The sequence below is a fragment of the Lissotriton vulgaris genome, chromosome 10 (genome assembly GCF_964263255.1).
Source record: "Lissotriton vulgaris chromosome 10, aLisVul1.2, whole genome shotgun sequence".
NCBI classification, from domain to species: Eukaryota; Metazoa; Chordata; class Amphibia; order Caudata; family Salamandridae; genus Lissotriton; species Lissotriton vulgaris.
The window spans coordinates 12076847-12095038 of record NC_141698.1 but is presented as its reverse complement, the minus strand read 5'-3'; the positions used below and the strand labels follow the sequence as shown (position 1 = coordinate 12095038).

At 51.9% G+C, this 18192-nt stretch overlaps 1 protein-coding gene across 2 annotated transcripts in view; it reads right to left on the bottom strand.

The window, feature by feature from the left end:
• Positions 1-682: 682 nt before the first annotated feature.
• Positions 683-18192, bottom strand: part of LOC147684319 (extracellular matrix protein 2-like) — a 98713-nt gene continuing 81203 nt past the window's right edge. For both annotated transcript variants that reach the window (XM_086940204.1, XM_086940203.1), the window contains exons 9-10: positions 4353-4679; positions 683-1631 (exon numbers count right to left, since the gene is read on the bottom strand). In XM_086940204.1, the coding sequence (XP_086796330.1) occupies positions 1451-1631; positions 4353-4679 (508 nt within the window). In that variant the 3' untranslated portion in view covers positions 683-1450. The remainder of the gene's footprint in view (positions 1632-4352; positions 4680-18192) is intronic.

The following is an 18192-nucleotide window of genomic DNA, read 5'->3' as shown; positions in this document are numbered from 1 at the left end:
AGTGCTGTGAGGAGATGAGCTCAGGAGCATCACACAAAAGAAAATACTGCCACAGGGAGGACAGGTTGGTGCTTCTGGGGGCTGAGCTCAGGAGCATCACACAAAAGAAAGTACTTGCAGGACAGGCTAGTACAACAGGCTGGTGCTTCCAGGAGGTGAGGTCAGGAGCATCATGCAAAAGAAAATACTGCTACAGGGGACGGGCTGGTTGGGTGCTGTGGGGAGATGCTCACTTCCGGGAGAAGTACTTAAAACAGGAATGACTTAAAGCATCGGTGAGAATATGTTGTGATGCTTCGGTCAGCTTCAAAGAGAGCTTCTCATTAAAGGGCACATGCTCATGATGGTTCCTCTGACCATGAAGCCAGCCTTAGATCATGGACGTCTACTCTTGGAGCATGTTTTTCAATGTGTCCTATAACTTTAAAAGGTGCTATATAGGGAACCAATCTGCCTGGCGGAGTAATGACGTCACAGATGCACCAGCAGCTGCTGCTGCCAGGGGAGTCCCCTCAGCAGCTCTCCCCTCTGCACCCCTGAGACCCACTGCAAGGCCCGGAGTCGAGAAGAAAAAGAGGGAAACTGCAGAGACTTCAAGGGAGTGAGACTCACACATTCGGAAGGCTGGCTTGAGTCTCACACACAACACGCTAAATGTCCAAAAAAGCACTTTGACGCCTCGTCACGGGTAGTAAGCGCTATATAAATGGAATTACAATACATTACAATATATGGTACAAGGGGACAAGAGGTCGCGCTCCTAGTGCAGCTCCTTTCAAAGGTCTTCTGGGCGCAGAGAAGCTCCTGGAAGCTTCAGACACCCCCAAAGGCCTCCCACAGACCCTTGATGTGTTGACAAGAGCTCTCCTGGAATTGCGCTACTCCACTTCAGGCAGCCTTGACTTTACATTTGAGGCGTTTTGCTGTTTTTAATCCTTTTACTTTGCTTCTGTATTATTTCGTATCATTTCACTGGTCACTACCTGTGCTATCACTCAAATCAAAGTTTGTGTGACATCACTTCCTGTGGTGTAGTCAAGAGTGGTAATTAATTTCCATTCATACAAATGCTCAACTCTTGAGTTCTGTGAAGTGGGATAAGTGGTGAGAAAGAGGAAGAGAGACCTACGAGTGAGATGAAGGCCGGATGTTCGCCCAAAGGTGCTTTCGAAGTTGGGAAGTGATTCTTCAGGCGGGAGAGGGAGATGAGATATGTGGGCCATGGTTTCTGTTTCACTGGGACACCAGGCTTCCACTCCAGGAACTCTGGGAGTTGTAGTCTTGGTTCACTAAAATTGAACTCATTGAACAAAAGATTTTGATGACAATTGTTTGCAACAGTAAAGCCCACGACTGGCCTCGTGGTCAGCAGAGCCCTGGATTCATCTGGTCGCCATGTGATGAAGGCCTGAGAGGTGGGGGCGGACCCTCTGCCCGCTGGTAGGATCTGTTAGTACTCCTCGTCTTCGTTCTGCTGTGGGCGCAGGATCACGCTGTAGTATGTCTTGATGCAGGAGAAGGCCATGGGTGGAATGAGGTGCCGGTCAATGAGGTTGTTCTCCAAGTGGACAGAGACAAGGTTGGAGTCCTCGGGCACACGCATGTCACAGATGGAGTTGAGGGGCACGTACCTGCGAAGGGAAACAAAAGACAAACAATGAGTGGTCTTCTGTGATTACAGAAGAAAATCACCTCAAGACAGGCTTTTCAGTACTTGGCCCTGCTGTACTGCACTCTCAGTGAGTGACCCTGTGATGGGCTTTCAGGGTGTTACACTGTGCTAGGTTCAAATGACCCTGTAATGGTCTCTCAGTGCCTGACCCTGCGATGATCTCTCAGTGCCTGACCCTGTGATGGTCTCTCAGTGCCTGACTCTGTGATGGTCTCTCAGTGCCTGACTCTGTGATCGGCCCTTAGTTTGTTACCCGGCGTTGGGCTCTCAGCGCGTGACACTGTGCTGGGTTCAAATGACCCTGTAATTGTCTCTCAGTGCCAGACCCTGCGATGATCTCTCAGTGCCTGGCCCTGTGATGGTCCCTCAGTGCCTGACCCTGTGATGTTCTCTCAGTGCCTGACTCTGTGATGGTCTCTCAGTTTGTGACCCGGTGGTGGGCTCTCAGCACGTAATACTGTGCTGAATTCCAATGACCCTGTGATGGTATCTCAGTGCCTGACCCTGTGATGGGCTCTCAGTTTGTGACCCGGTGATGGGCTCTCAGCACGTGACACTGTGCTGGATTCCAATGACCCTGTGATGGTCCCTCAGTGCCTGACCCTGTGATGGGTTCTCAGTGCCTGACCCTGTGATGGGCTCTCAGTGCCTGACCCTGTGATGGGCTCTCAGTTTGTGACCCGGTGATGGGCTCTCAGCATGTAACACTGTGCTGGATTCAAATGTCCCTGTGATGATCTCTCAGTGCCTGACCCTGTGATGAGCTCTCAGTTTGTGACCCGGTGTTGGGCTCTCAGCACGTGACACTGTGCTGGATTCAAATGACCCTGTGATGATCTCTCAGCGCCTGGCCCTATGATGGTCCCTCAGTGCCTGACCCTGTGATGGTCTCTCAGTGCCTGACCATGCGATGATCTCTTAGTGCCTGACCCGGTGATGGGCTCTCAGTGCCTGATCCTGTGATGGTCTCTCAGTGCCTGACCCTGTGATGGGCTCTCAGTTTGTGACCCGGGGAAGGGCTCTCAGCATGTGACACTGGGCTGGATTCAAATGACCCTGTGATGGTCTCTCAGTGCCTGACCCTATGATGGGCTCTCTGTGCCTGACCCAGTGATGGGCTCTCAGGGCATGGCACTGTGCTGGGTGCAAATGACCCTGGGATGGTCTCTCACTTCATGACTCTGTGATGTGTTCTCAGTACCTGTCCCTGTGCCGGTCTTTAGTACGTGACCCTGTATCGGGCTCACAGTACCTCTATCCTGTGCCAGGCTATCAATACCTCTAAGCTGCCCCAGACTCTCAGTACATGACCCTCGGATGGGCATTCTAATTCTCCAAATTCCAGTCAACATCGCAAATGCTCCTCCAGAATCACCATTCATATTTTCCCAAGGACTACAAAGAGATTTGGACTAGGAGTGGGCGGAACTCGCGGAATTTCACTCTGGGGAGTTCTGCGGAGTTACCTAAAACCTCAGTGAGGTTCCTTGAGCAGCAGAGTTGTGGTACGTCATGCTGCTCAAGCTAATGTTTAGCACTGGGAGCTTGTAAAATAAGCATGAACTGCACCACACATGCACCACAGGGCACAGCTTCTTTCTGCCGCTCAAGCAGATTTTCTAATCGAGTGCAGCTTTCTCAACACGAGCAGAAGCAACCTGCCACGACCACCTGCGTTCAGAAATCTTGAAGCAGTCTAACGCTTGATTTTCTTGCTCCCACTTGTCAACTTACCCTTGACAAGAAATAACTATGCAATGTAGTGGTTGTCAGTTTTTCTCAAACTCCATGCTCAAAGAAGACTGCGGCGTGTGCAAAGCTCCGCAACCTCTGCTGGAGGAGCAGACTTTACCGCCCACCCATGATTTACATGCCAAACATTGTCATGGCTCATATTGTGCATGGGCTGACCCTTGGCTCGGCTCGACTGCCCCTGTTACTTTGTTGGCCCGCCCACCTTCATGTAGTTGCACGTGCACCGATCTGTGATGGATGGAAGTGCATGAGAGGCAAGCCAGTGCACATTGATGTAAACCTTTAATGAACATGTGATGCACCACTAATGGGCAGAGAAAACTCATATTAACCATACGTGGGTGCATTCGAGCCCATGCATACACAAATGTGTACACACAGTGGGCCCGATTCACAAAACTAACTTAAGACAAAATCATAAACGTACTACTTTTGGCATTCACAGAAGTCATTTAGTACTCTTAAATTAGGATTTTGTCTTAAGCTAAACTTAAATTTAACTTAAGTTAGTCTTTAGTTTAACTTAAGATAAAATCGTAACTTAAGAAAAAATCCTAACTTAAGTCAAAATCCTAACTTAAGACGAAATCCTAACTTAAGACTACTAAATGCCTTCTGTGACTACCAAAAGTAGTAAGTTCATGATTTTGTATTAAGTTACTTCTGTGAATGAGCCTCAGAGAGCTTCATGAAGTCCCACAAGTTGCACAAACCCTGACTACAGAAGCACATCCCATGAAGTGCCTACAAGTTAACTTTGCTGCTCTGCACCGCCAGGCGCTGTGAAGATGCACCCCTTTCTAGACTTGAGGAGTTCTTTTAGCGCCCACCACTTGCATGTTTCCTGGGTTAGAAGCCTGCAGTCCTTTTGGTTCTGAAGTCACCCCTGGAGCTGGAGGCTGCGTTTGCAGAGTGGTGCAGGTACCTGATATTGTTGAAGCTGAGACGCAGCACCTGTAGCGCCTTGAGGTTGAGGAGCCCCCGTGGCACGGCGTGCAGGAGGTTGTTGTCCAGTAGGAGCTCGGCCAGCGACTTGTACAGGCCCAGGAAGGAGGTGCCGTGGATGCCATCGTCCCGCAGGCGGTTGTGCGAGAGGTGCAGGAACTCCAGACCCGGCTTCATGTGGGCGAAGACGTACCCCGGGATGCGCTCGATCTGGTTGTGGTGCAGCGTGAGCTGGCGCAGGCCCCGGGGCAGGAAGGAGGGCACGTGCACCAGGCGGTTGTGGGACAGGTCCAGGGTTTCGAGCTTTCTGTGGAGACAGACCAAGCAGGAGAGCATTCACGTGATTTATCATATACAAAATCTGCCTCTAACATCGTTATATTATTAGGAAAAACAAGGGAACCCACTCGGTAAGCAAGGACCAAGGGTATTAGTAATAACAATAAACAAAGGTCCTTGACAGAAAACAGAATGTACAGACTTAAAATAATTATAGGCCACAATCTGCACTATAATAAGTAAGGTGTCCAGCCGGACCCTGAATTTAATCAATGGCAAGGATAGAAAACATTTCAAAACAACATGTTTATAGTGGGACACAATCCTGTATCCACAACAAACAACAAGGCTAGACAAACAATTTACAAGGGTAGGAGGTTTAACAGGCAATTTTACAATTTGTGAGCAGCTAGTGCAAAATAGAAAGAATCAATCTAGCTTTACTCATGTAGTAAAAACGCATTTATGTCAAACAGTGGGGAACTAGTGTTTGAACTACATCAACTGTCGACGGCGTTTCGATCCTGTTAAAATGAAGGATCATCATCAGGACAACCAATGTATTGCCTAATATGCAAGCCTATTTACAGGAGGAGGTCCAAGGAAAGGTTTGGCGAACTCAATAATGGCTGAAGCTAGGAGATGTCTGTGTCTCGGTTCCAATAGGCACCGGTGACTTGACGTGGCCCAACTGGGAAGAGAGGGCAAGACCTCTGGTACCGAGGTGATAAGGCAAGCTGAGCATCCCATCCGATGGCGCCGCTGTAGTAATTCAGAAGGATAGGCCGGGGGTGGAGTTTCCACGTGTGATTACGGTTCCAGAAGGGGTGCGGATGGGAACAAGAGATGGTAACCGCCCTAATTGAGGTGAACCTAGATAAAAGACATGCTGTGCGTCCCGTCCGGTGGTGCTGCTGCGGTCAGAAGGAAGGTGATTGGAATATCAGCTTGTGAAGCAGCAGCCGTCAGCACACGTCGCTCTCCAGATCCATCGAGGGAGCGACGTGTGCTGACGGCTGCTGCTTCACGCCGACAAGAACGGTGCTCGCTATGCACTGAACTCAAAGAATGTCCACGGAAACCACACGTGGCAAGTTAACCTTTATTCACCCTTGAGGAGCACTGTCCAAAATTCTAAGGAGCAAGCCCAGGCCCAAGAAACGACGGCACAGACGTTGACCATTAATTTGATGCTCTCTATCCACTGTCCTGACGAAGACCCCAACATGAGGCAAGAATAACCCTTAAGCGTACATGGGGGTCGAAACGTAGACTACGCCAACCTAACACACTATAGGACTTAAAGAAATGAACATACCTAACCTATGTGTGATGTGATTTGGGAACATTTATACTACCTTGATTGTAAAGGCGTATTCGATTTTAATGTGATGTTCTAAATGTCACACCACCTTTACCCAGTCCCTCACAACCTCTGCACTTCCCTCCCCTTTCTCACTGAGAGCACTTTTAATGTAATGACTTCACAATTACATTGAACTAATATTGTTGATTTATGAGACATTCCATGTTGAAAAATTTACAGAAGTAAAACGATTGCAAGAATAAATGCAATTTGAATTTGAATATTGCATATTTCATCTTTCAATTTGTTCAGTGATATTTAGTGAAATGTATATGTGGTGTTTATCTGTATGGAGTAATACAGAATAACCTGTAAACTAATTGATCTGTAACTCGAACCACTCCTTCTTTGTACAATTATATTCAGGCAAGACGGAGGTCATCCTTTGCGGAAATTATGCCAATTTTTGCACCCCCATCTGGTGGCCGGTAGCAACGGGCACTCTTCCTACACCCTCGAGGACAGTAAAAAACCTGGTAGTTATGGTTAATGACAAGCTTAACTTTGGCGACCTGATTAATGCAGTGTCATCAGACACCTTCTATGTGCTTAGAATGATTAAGAACATTCTTCCCTTTTTAGGTCTCGCAGACGTAAAAAGCAGGCGTAAGCCTGCTGTCTGCGAGACATCTTTTGTTGGCGTGTTCCGATGAATGTGAGACAGGGGATGTGCACGAGTTTCCCATCGGCGATTTCACCTCGTGGGCGCGCACGCCCAGCCGGCGCAGTGCACATCCCCTGTTCTCAACATTCAGTGCAAGTCAGCTTCTGGCCATCGCCCGCGTACACATACAGGCAAAGTCAGCTTGCGCACACACATTCTCCCCCCCCCCCCGCGCACACACACGCACCCCCCTCCCCCACCACTCACGGGGCTCACGCGCACAGACACACAAATCCCCCCCTCCACTCACCGTGCTCTTTTGTCCCGTCCCCTCGCTGAGCTCCTTTTCTCCGGCACAACGAGCAACACCAGCCTTTTCCAGCACGTCACAGGCCCCGCCCATGTCACGGGCAAGGATGCCTGACTTCTTGGTTTCGCCCCCGCCAGCAACTCTGCTTCATGAAAGCGTGCAGCAACCTAGACTGGTAACTTGTTCTTTTAGTTGCTCTGCTTCATTGCGGTATGTATTTTACACGTCTACACTTTTGTTGCGGTATATATTTTAAATGAGTGCACACTTAATTTTCTCTTGTTGCGTTTACAACGCTTCTTACAGTCTAAACTGGCGATATACACATTTGGCTTTTCACTTTCAGTTAGTCCGATTTCTATTGCCACACGATTCCACTAGCACATCATGGTGATCTCGCAGCGGAGTTGCGGTATTGTGTGTCTTCATTTGTGTAAATTGGGGATTGTGTGTATGTTGTGCTTTGAGCAAGGATCAGGGCAGGTAACCAGAAATTACTTTCCTATTTCTTATGCTTGTACGCCAGCCACTCCGTTTTATAGGAGGTAATTCGCATTAGATAGCCATGCTATATTTAATTGCACTGCCCGGGTCACGCTTGTATTGCTTGCGACCCATGACGGGGGCACTGAAGCGTGTGTGTGTCTCCAGCATCCTAGGTGGGACGGTGCTCTGCGGTGTGTCTGGGGTCGGCCTGCATGCGAGTGCCTCAGTATGGTGGTAGCCCCATGGGCGCTGTGGAAGGTGCAGCTCTGCCCTCTCTGCCCCCGGCTCCTCTATCTGCAAGGAGTTCGCTGCTCACGGGTCTCCTCTCAAGTGCCTTTAGCAGGAGTGTGCTGGGTGATGAATGGACTCTCATTTTTCTCCAGCTGCAGAAGGGGCTGGAGGTACAAAACCAGTCCCAGTTTTTCTAGCAGGCCGGGAAATGGCACTTCAGTGCTTGCTTGTGCCCTCGGGGTTGGCATAAGTTAGATCGGAAACCAAGCACTATGTGTGGGTCGCATCACCGTGTAATTCCTGAGCTTGGGAATAGCTTTCTCGTGCCCCATTCGTCCTCACCTCATCGCACCCTTCTTTGCCGGACAGGCAAGGTGGCTTCCCGTCCTTGGTGCTGACAGAGTCGTGCTGGGAAGCACTTACTTTATCGTACTGCCGTGTTTTTGGAAACGTGCAGTGTACTCGGAAGGAGCCAACGTGTCCGTCCCTCAAAAGTGATCTCTCCAAAGTAGTCACGTAGTCAGAGTGTAGTGATGGGTCTTTAGTGCAAGGGAGGGAATGCCCAGCCGCTGTTTCAAATGTGAAATACAGCAATTATCCGGGATCATCAGTAGGCCCCGGTGCCGCTGCACCCACGGAAGCTACGCCATGGCCGCATATACAAGATTTGTGTCTCAATGAGCCCAAGCTCTCATGGCTTCCAGTCTGCTCCTTGAAGTACTATATCTCAGTATAAAAGCCAGGGCTAATGCACGCACGGGGGAGCTCACCCTGACCCTGATGAGCCAGATTAGCTACTCGCACACATACATGGGAAACCGGAGAGCTGTACAGTGCCTCCCGTTGGAGAAACTCACATTTTACTTTTGTGAAACTCGACATTCTAGTCCCTTCATCTATCAAGGATCTGTGCAGCACTCGGCCACCAACTCGTACCACTCGAGATATATTAAAGTTCAAATAGCTAGATTCATACAGCAGCCCAAGTGCAGAAGACTTCTCAGCGCCAGCAAATACAGTTGATTTTTTTTTTGCCACAATCAAATTCGACTCAGGATTAAAACTCTCAAAGTATTGTTTTTTTCTGTATGTTTGGATGCATCATGTTTTTAGGTGTCACTCAAACAGCGCAGATAATGGAGTGGGCCACATAATTTGCCATCTGCCCAGGATCACAGTTTGGTGAATCGCGGTCACCTGGCCAATAATGCACACAATGCAGTATCCCTTCGCGCCTAACAAAGCCCTTTGACTCTGAGATTCCGAGTATCATTTTGTCTTGCTTTCCCATCATGCAATAGGTCTTGCATTTGTGAGAGTTTAAGCTATTGACATTGTAAATGACAATGCCTTTTTTTTGTCTGTTTTACAAACCAACACAAATAAAAGGCATTGTCATTTACATTGCCAATAGCTCAAACTCTCGCAAATGCGAGACCTATTGCATAGCAAATGCTTGTTGCTGGTTGAGTCAGCGGACAGTGGTCACGGCACTTATCCTGTCCAGGAGTGCTTATTGTAATAGCCTTTATCTGAGCCTAAGGAACGCTTCATGAACAAACTGTTGCAAAATGCGGCAGCGAGATTGCTTTCTGGCACACCTAAACTTGCTTTCATCTCCAAGGAAATTAAAAAACTTCACTGGCTGCCTGTTGGGAAACCGGTGCGCTTCAAAGCCCTTTGCACCGTTTTCAAGGCTCTCCAAGGCAGAGGCACAGATTATCTGAAACAGCATCTGCAGTGGTACTTGCCTAAAAGAACCCTGCGTTCCCTAGAAGCCAAGTTGGTGGTAGCACCACCCACAAAAAAGCCTCTTGGGGTGGAAGAAGCCTTGTTGCACCCGCTGAAAAAGCCTGGAATGAACTTCCTTTTTTCCTAAGAAACACCATGGACCTCGTGACATTCAGGAAGGGATGAAAGACCTGACTTTTTAAACTGAAATTGCTGTCTACCACTTATTTACCCAGGGGATAGTAGCTGGTGCCAGGACACCTTCAGGTAAACGTTGCGCTTTACAAGTTCCTTTAACATAACATAAGTGAGCCAGGAACCCACGTCTGGGCATACCCTGCCAAATTAGTGCGAACAAAGCAAACACAAGGAGATGATGGCTGCTTGTTTCTGATTCAGGGAGGACCTGACTTGGCAGTTCGGGCTAGACTGTTCCCATGAGGCACAGGGTCAACACTGATTTGCATATGGCTAGGTTTGAACTGGGGTGGCGTGGTGGGCTAAAGAACGGTGATGGATTAAACTCAGATCTGTTGACTGGGTGTGAGTGTTTGATTGGTTCAGATGCTCCGTCCATCACCACCCCCTTTGATACCGCTTTGTTCGCCATAAGTGTGGTAGGGTATGCTCAGACGTGAGTCCCTTGCTCACTTTGCCACTGGATTCAAGCAAGACGGGCTGAAGACGGCTGCAATGCCAGAAACCGGTCCTAGGAAGCTTGTTTCCGGTCCAGGGAAGACATGGCTTGGCAGTTCGGGCTGGACTGTTCCCATGAGGCACAGGGTCAGACTGATTTGCATATGGCCATGTCTGAACTGGGGTGGCAGAGTGAGCTAAAGAACGATGATGGATTCAAGCCAGATCAGTGACTGAAGAGTTTCAGCACTCCGTCCATCATCTCATTGTCTTTGCTTTATATCTACATGACAGGCATACACACATGGAAGACTACATAAACATGTGAGCGCTGACAGAGGCACACAATAGAAGGTACGCGTTACACAACCTTACCAGAGAGACATCATCAACCATCGCCCACATTATAAACACAACAGAAGACATGAACAAGAACACCTCAGCCATGTCAGACACAGCTCAGACATGCCTCAGCCATGTCAGACACAGCTCAGACATGCCTCAGCCATGTCAAACACAGCTCAGCCATGTCAGACACAGCTCAGCCATGCCTCAGCCATGTCAAACACAGCTCAGACATGCCTCAGCCATGTCAGACATAGCTCAGACATGCCTCAGCCATGTCAGACATAGCTCAGACATGCCTCAGCCATGTCAAACACAGCTCAGACATGCCTCATCCATGTCAGACACAGCTCAGACATGCCTCAGCCATGTCAGACACAGCTCAGACATGCCTCAGCCATGTCAGACGCAGCTCAGACATGCCTCAGCCATGTCAGACACAGCTCAGACATGCCTCAGCCATGTCAGACACAGCTCAGCCATGCCTCAGCCATGTCAAACACAGCTCAGACAAGCGTCATCCATGTCAGACACAGCTCAGATAAGCGTCATCCATGTCAGACACAGCTCAGACATGCCTCAGCCATGTCAAACACAGCTCAGACATGCCTCAGCCATGTCAGACACAGCTCAGACATGCCACAGCCATGTCAGACACAGCTCAGACATGCCTCAGCCATTTCAGACACAGCTCAGACATGCCTCAGCCATGTCAGACACAGCTCAGACATGCCTCAGCCATGACAGACACAGCTCAGACATGCCTCAGCCATGTCAAACACAGCCCAGACATGCCACAGCCATGTCAAACACAGCCCAGACATGCCACAGCCATGTCAAACACAGCCCAGACATGACACAGCCATGTCAGACACAGCTCAGGCATGCCTCAGCCATGTCAAAAACAGCCCAGACATGCCACAGCCTTGTCAAACACAGCTCAGACATGCCTCAGCCATGCCGAACACAGCTCAGACATGCCTCAGCCATGTCAGACACAGCTCAGACATGCCTCAGCCATGTCAAACACAGCTCAGACATGCCACATCCATGTCAAACACAGCTCAGACATGCCTCAGCCATGTCAGACACAGCTCAGACATGCCTCAACCATGTCAAACACAGTTCAGACATGCCACATCCATGTCAAACACAGCTCAGACATGCCTCAGCCATGTCAAACACAGCTCGGACATGCCTCAGCCATGTCAGACACAGCGCAGACAAGCCAAAGCCATGTCAAAAACAGCCCAGACATGCCTCAGCCATGCCAAACACAGCTCAGACATGCCACATCCATGTCAAACACAGCGCAGACAAGCCACAGCCATGTCAAACACAGCCCAGACATGCCACAGCCATGTCAGACACAGCTCAGACATGCCTCAACCATGTCAGACACAGCTCAGACATGCCTCAACCATGCCAAACACAGCTCAGACATGCCAGAGCCATGTCAGACACAGCTCAGACATGCCACAGCCATGTCAGACACAGCTCAGATATGCCACAGCCATGTCAGACACAGCTCAGACATGCCACAGCCATGTCAGACACAGCTCAGACATGCCACATCCATGTCAAACACAGCTCAGACATGCCTCAGCCATGTCAGCCACAGCTCAGATATGCCTCAGCCATGTCAGACACAGCTCAGACATGCCTCAGCCATGTCAGACACAGCTCAGACATGCCTCAGCCATGTCAGACACAGCTCAGACATGCCTCAGCCATGTCAAACACAGCTCAGACATGCCTCAGCCATGCCAAACACAGCTCAGACATGCCTCAGCCATGTCAAACACAGCTCAGACATGCCTCAGCCATGTCAGACACAGCTTAGACATGCCAAAGCCATGTCAAACACAGCTCCGACATGCCACAGCCATGTCAATCACAGCTCATACATGCCTCAGACATGTCAGACACAGCTTAGACATGCCAAAGCTATGTCAAACACAGCCTAGACATGCCACAGCCATGTCAAACACAGCTCATACATGCCTCAGACATGTCAGACACAGCTTAGACATGCCAAAGACATGTCAAACACAGCTCATACATGCCTCAGACGTGTCAGACACAGCTTAGACATGCCACAGCCATGTCAAACACAGCTCAGACATGCCTCAGCCATGTCAAACACAGCTCAGACATGCCACAGCCATGTCAACCACAGCCCAGACATGCCACAGCCATGTCAAACACAGCTCAGACATGCCTCAGCCATGTCAGACACAGCTCGGACATGCCTCAGCCATGTCAAACACAGCCCGGACATGCCTCAGCCATGTCAAACACAGCTCATACATGCCTCAGCCATGTCAAACACAGCTCAGACATGCCTCAGCCATGTCAAACACAGCTCAGACATGCCTCAGTCATGCCAAACACAGCTCAGACATGCGTCATCCATGTCAGACACAGCTCAGACATGCCACAGCCATGTCAAACACAGCCCAGACATGCCACAGCCATGTCAAACACAGCTCATACATGCCTCAGCCATGCCAAACACAGCTCAGACATGCCACATCCATGTCAGACACAGCTCAGACATGCCTCAGTCATGCCAAACACAGCTGAGACATGCGTCATCCATGTCAGACACAGCTCAGACATGCCTCAGCCATGTCAGACACAGCTCAGACATGCCTCAGCCATGTCAGACACAGCTGAGACATGCCTCAGTCATGCCAAACACAGCTGAGACATGCGTCATCCATGTCAGACACCGCTCAGACATGCCTCAGCCATGTCAGACACAGCTCATACATGCCTCAGCCATGTCAGACACAGCTCAGACATGCCTCAGCCATGTCAGACACAGCTCATACATGCCTCAGCCATGTCAGACACAGCTCAGACATGCCTCAGCCATGTCAGACACAGCGCAGACATGCCTCAGCCATGTCAGACACAGCTCAGACATGCCTCAGCCATGTCAGACAAAGCTCAGACATGCCTCAGCCATGTCAGACACAGCTCAGCCATGCCACAGCCATGTCAGACACAGCTCAGACATGCCTCAGCCATGTCAGACACAGCTCAGACATGCCTCAGTCATGCCAAACACAGCTGAGACATGCGTCATCCATGTCAGACACAGCTCAGACATGCCTCAGCCATGTCAGACACAGCTCAGACATGCCTCAGTCATGCCAAACACAGCTGAGACATGCGTCATCCATGTCAGACACAGCGCAGATATGCCTCAGCCATGTCAGACACAGCTCAGACATGCCTCAGCCATGTCAGACACAGCGCAGACATGCCTCAGCCATGTCAGACACAGCTCAGCCATGCCACAGCCATGTCAGACACAGCTCAGACATGCCTCAGCCATGTCAGACACAGCTCAGCCATGCCACAGCCATGTCAGACACAGCTCAGACATGCCTCAGCCATGTCAGACACAGCTCAGACATGCCTCAGTCATGCCAAACACAGCTGAGACATGCGTCATCCATGTCAGACACAGCTGAGACATGCGTCATCCATGTCAGACACAGCTCAGACATGCCTCAGCCATGTCAGACACAGCTCAGACATGCCTCAGCCATGTCAGACACAGCTCAGACAAGCCACAAAGCCACCAGCACTACACACAGAGTAGCTCATAACAGCGCAGCTCCCCCCGCACCGAGAGATCCGGGCAGCCGAGGCCTCTTTCCACTTCACGAAGAGGCAGGGGCCAGAACAGCCCATTCCTGTCTCCCTCACTCCAAAGACAGAAGCCTCCACTCTGCCCTCATGCCGTCACTGTGCTCCTGCTCAGACTCCCCATTGGCCCAGCCCTGCCAAGTGTCACACGTCTCAGGTTGTAGACTACTGCATTCTGGGAAATGTGCTGCATCACTGCAAACCACAGATTACTCAAGCAAATCTGTGGAGCAAAGGCTGACAGGGTGTTTCTCGTTTTCCAAGACTCAGACTTCACCGCCCCCTTACAGGCGCATTCAACCAATCAGGAGAAAGTTCACAGCCAAATGCATGCTGGCACAGACCCCAGCTGGGGTCCTCCCTCACTGGCACCTTGATTGGTGGATTGGTGGAGGAGGGTGTGCCTATAGCTCCTGTTGTCTATAGGTCGCTGCTGTCCATAGCTCCCTGCTGGCCATAGCTCCCTTCTGCCCATAGCTCCCTCTCTATAGCTCCCTGCTGTCCATAGCTCCCGGCTGCCTATAGCTCCCTGTTGTCCATAGCTCCCGGCTGCATTTAGCTCCCTGCTGCCTATAGCTCCTGTTGTCTATAGGTCCCTGCTGTCCACAGCTACCTGCTGTCCCTAGCTCCCTGTTGCCCACTGCTCCCTCTCTATAGCTCCCTGCTGTCCATAGCTCCCTGCTGTCCATAGCCCCCTGCTGCCCATAGCCCCCTGCTGCCCATAGCCCCCTGCTGTCCATAGCCCCCTGCTGTCCATAGCCCCCTGCTGTCCATAGCCCCCTGCTGTCCATAGCCCCCTGCTGTCCATAGCCCCCTGCTGTCCATAGCCCCCTGCTGCCCATAGCTCCCTGCTGCCCATAGCTCCCTCTCTATAGCTCCCAGCTGCCCATAGCTCCCTGCTGCCTATAGCTCTCAGCTGTCTATAGCTCCCTGCTACCTATAGCTCCCTGCTACCTATAGCTCCCTGCTGCCCACTGCTCCCTCTAAATACCTCCCTGCTGTCCATAGCTCCCTGCTGTTCACAGCTCCCTGCTGTCCATAGCTCCCTGCTGTCCATAGCTCCCTGCTGTCCATAGCTCCCTGCTGTCCATAGCTCCCTGCTGCCCATAGCTCCCTGCTGCCCATAGCTCCCTGCTGTCCATAGCCCCCTGCTGCCCATAGATCCCTGCTGTCCATAGCTCCAGCTCTAGAGGTCCCTGCTGTCCATAGCTCCCTGCTGCCCATACCTCTCTCTCTATAGCTCCCTGCTGCCTATAGCGCCCTCTCTATAGCTCCCTATCTATAGCTCCCTGCTGCCCATAGCCCCCTCTCTATAGCTCCATGATACCTATAGCTCCCTCTCTATAGCTCCATGCTGTCCATAGCTCCCTGCTGTACATAGCTCCCTGCTGCCTATAGCTCCCTCTCTATATCTCCCTGCTGCCTATAGCTCCCTGCTGCCTATAGCTCCCTGCTGCACAAAGCTCCCTGCTGCACAAAGCTCCCTCTCTATAGCTCCCTGCTGCCCATAGCTCCCTCTCTATAGCTCCCTCTCTATAGCCCCTACTGCCTATAGCTCCCTCTCTATAGCTCCCTCTCTATAGCTCCCTGCTGCCCATAGCTCCCTCTCTATAGCTCCCTCTCTATAGCCCCTACTGCCTATAGCTCCCTCTCTATAGCTCCCTCTCTATTGCTCCCTGCTGCCCATAGCTCCCCCTCTAAAGCTCCCTCTCTTTAGATCCCTCTGCCCATAGCTCCCTCTCTATAGCTCCCTCTCTATAGCCCCCTGCTGCCTATAGCTCCCTGCTGCCCATAGCCCCCCTCTATATCTCCCTGCTGCCCATAGCTCCCTCTCTAAAGCTCCCGGTCTTTAGATCCCTCTGCCAATAGCTCCCTCTCTATAGCTCCCTGCTGCCTATAGCTCCCTGCTGCCCATAGCCCCCTCTCTATAGCTCCCTGCTGCCCATAGCTCCCTCTCTATAGCTCCCTCTCTATAGCTCCCTGCTGCCCAAAGCTCCCTCTCTATAGCTCCCTACTGCCTATAGCTCCCTCTCTACAGCTCCCACTCTATAGCTCCCTCTCTATAGCTCCATCTCTATAGCTCCATCTCTATAGCTCCCTGCTGCCTATAGCTCCCTCTCTACTGCTCCCTGCTGCCTATAGCTGCCTGCCCACCACCTATTTGTGGACCCACGTCACACTGGTCTGAAAGTGCCGCCCCTCGTCCACAGCCCCCAGAGCCAGGAGTCCGGAGGGCGAGGCCAAGAATAACGTGAGCCACGGCTCATCAAACATTGGCTGCGCCCAGAGCGGAAAGTTGAGGTGTCATCCATCGCCCCCGGAACCGAGGGCTGTGGGCCCTGGAGCCCCAGCCGGCGGCGGCCGGGCTCGGATGCGGGCCAGGCCTCCTTGGACCCCAGAGGACGGACCACGCCTCCTCGGGGTGCCACGGCTCGGACCCGGGCCAGGCCTCCTCAGGGTGCCACGGCTCAGATCAGGGCCAGGCCTTCTCGGAGTCCAGAGGATGGACCACGGCTCGGACCCGGACAACGTTATGTAATCATAGTGGGTTATCTTACGGGCAATCCAAGGGCAGGCCGCATTCTCGCCACCTGCCCGCCTGATGAGCCAGGCAGCACTGTGGCGAACCACCATGTGCTGCCCCTTATGGTAAACATAATACTCACGCCCCTTGCGGGGCGTACTAGGCAACTGGAGCAAGGGGATAATGTACCCCTGGAGGCTCCTCCCAGACGCCCCGGACATGTGTCAAAGGCACGCCTCCCCCAACAGGGAAAGGCCTGCATGGGAGAGGAGTGGCTGGCCAAAGATGGGCGGGGGCAGCCCTCCGTGACTAGGGGCCCGCCCTCCTGATGGCCACTGCGTGGCCTCGGGCAAGCACAGAGTGAGGACAGAGCCACGACTCGGACCCGGGCCAAGCCTCCTTGGACCCCAGAGGACGGACCACGGCTCAGACCCGGGCCAGGCCTCCTCGTGGTGCCACGGCTCGGACCCGGGCCAAGCCTCCTGAGACTCCAGAGGACGGACCACGGCTTGGACCCGGCCCCAGCCTCCTCGGAGCCCAGAGGACGGACCACAGCGCCTCCTTGTGCGCAGTGTGAGCACGACGCCGTGGTGCACGGCTTGAAAGCGGGGTGCTCCTCGTATGACAGACCAGAGCCACCTGGCGGGCCCTATATGTAGGAATCCGCGTCTGAAATATAGAGCCCCCCCTCCCCTCCATTGAGTGATATTAAAGAGGGGTGTTTATATATTCCAGGCCCCATCGGATACCCTCGCGAGTGATAGTGCGCGCTTTACAAATACATATAACATACTACCTAGGGCTTCTAGGCGCTGTACGATCTATCACTTTGGGAGGGTCCTTGTGAGCTTTAGTCCAGGGACCACAGATCCCCTTCACCCCAGAGCTAAGAATGATCTGGGTGGTTTGCTAATGGTAGGAAGACTTGGGTGCCCTCATGTGCCCTCCTTCCCAGCAGGCTGTCATACTCTGCGATTGCCCTGTGTGTGTGGGGTGGGTGTGTGAAATGATCTGTTCAGACTTCCTGGCCCCACGAAATATATAGTGCAAGAGTCCTGTCATGTAAGAGTCTCGTCGTGCAAGAGTGCTGTCGTGCAAGAGTCCTGTCATGCAAGAGTCCTGTCATGCAAGAGTCCTGTCATGCAAGAGTCCTGTCATGCAAGAGTCCTGTCATGCAAGAGTCCTGCTCGTGCAAGTGTCCTGCTCGTGCAAGTGTCCTGCTCGTGCAAGTGTCCTGCTCGTGCAAGTGTCCTGCTCGTGCAAGAGTCCTGCTCGTGCAAGAGTCCTGGTCGTGCAAGAGTCCTGGTCGTGCAAGAGTCCTGGTCGTGCAAGAGTCCTGGTCGTGCAAGAGTCCTGGTCGTGCAAGAGTCCTGGTCGTGCAAGAGTCCTGGTCGTGCAAGAGTCCTGGTCGTGCAAGAGTCCTGGTCGTGCAAGAGTCCTGGTCGTGCAAGAGTCCTGGTCGTGCAAGAGTCCTGGTCGTGCAAGAGTCCTGGTCGTGCAAGAGTCCTGGTCGTGCAAGAGTCCTGGTCGTGCAAGAGTCCTGGTCGTGCAAGAGTCCTGGTCGTGCAAGAGTCCTGTCGCGAAAAAGTCCCGTCCTGCAAGAGTTCCGTCGTGCAAGAGTCCTGTCATGCACAAGTCCTGTTGT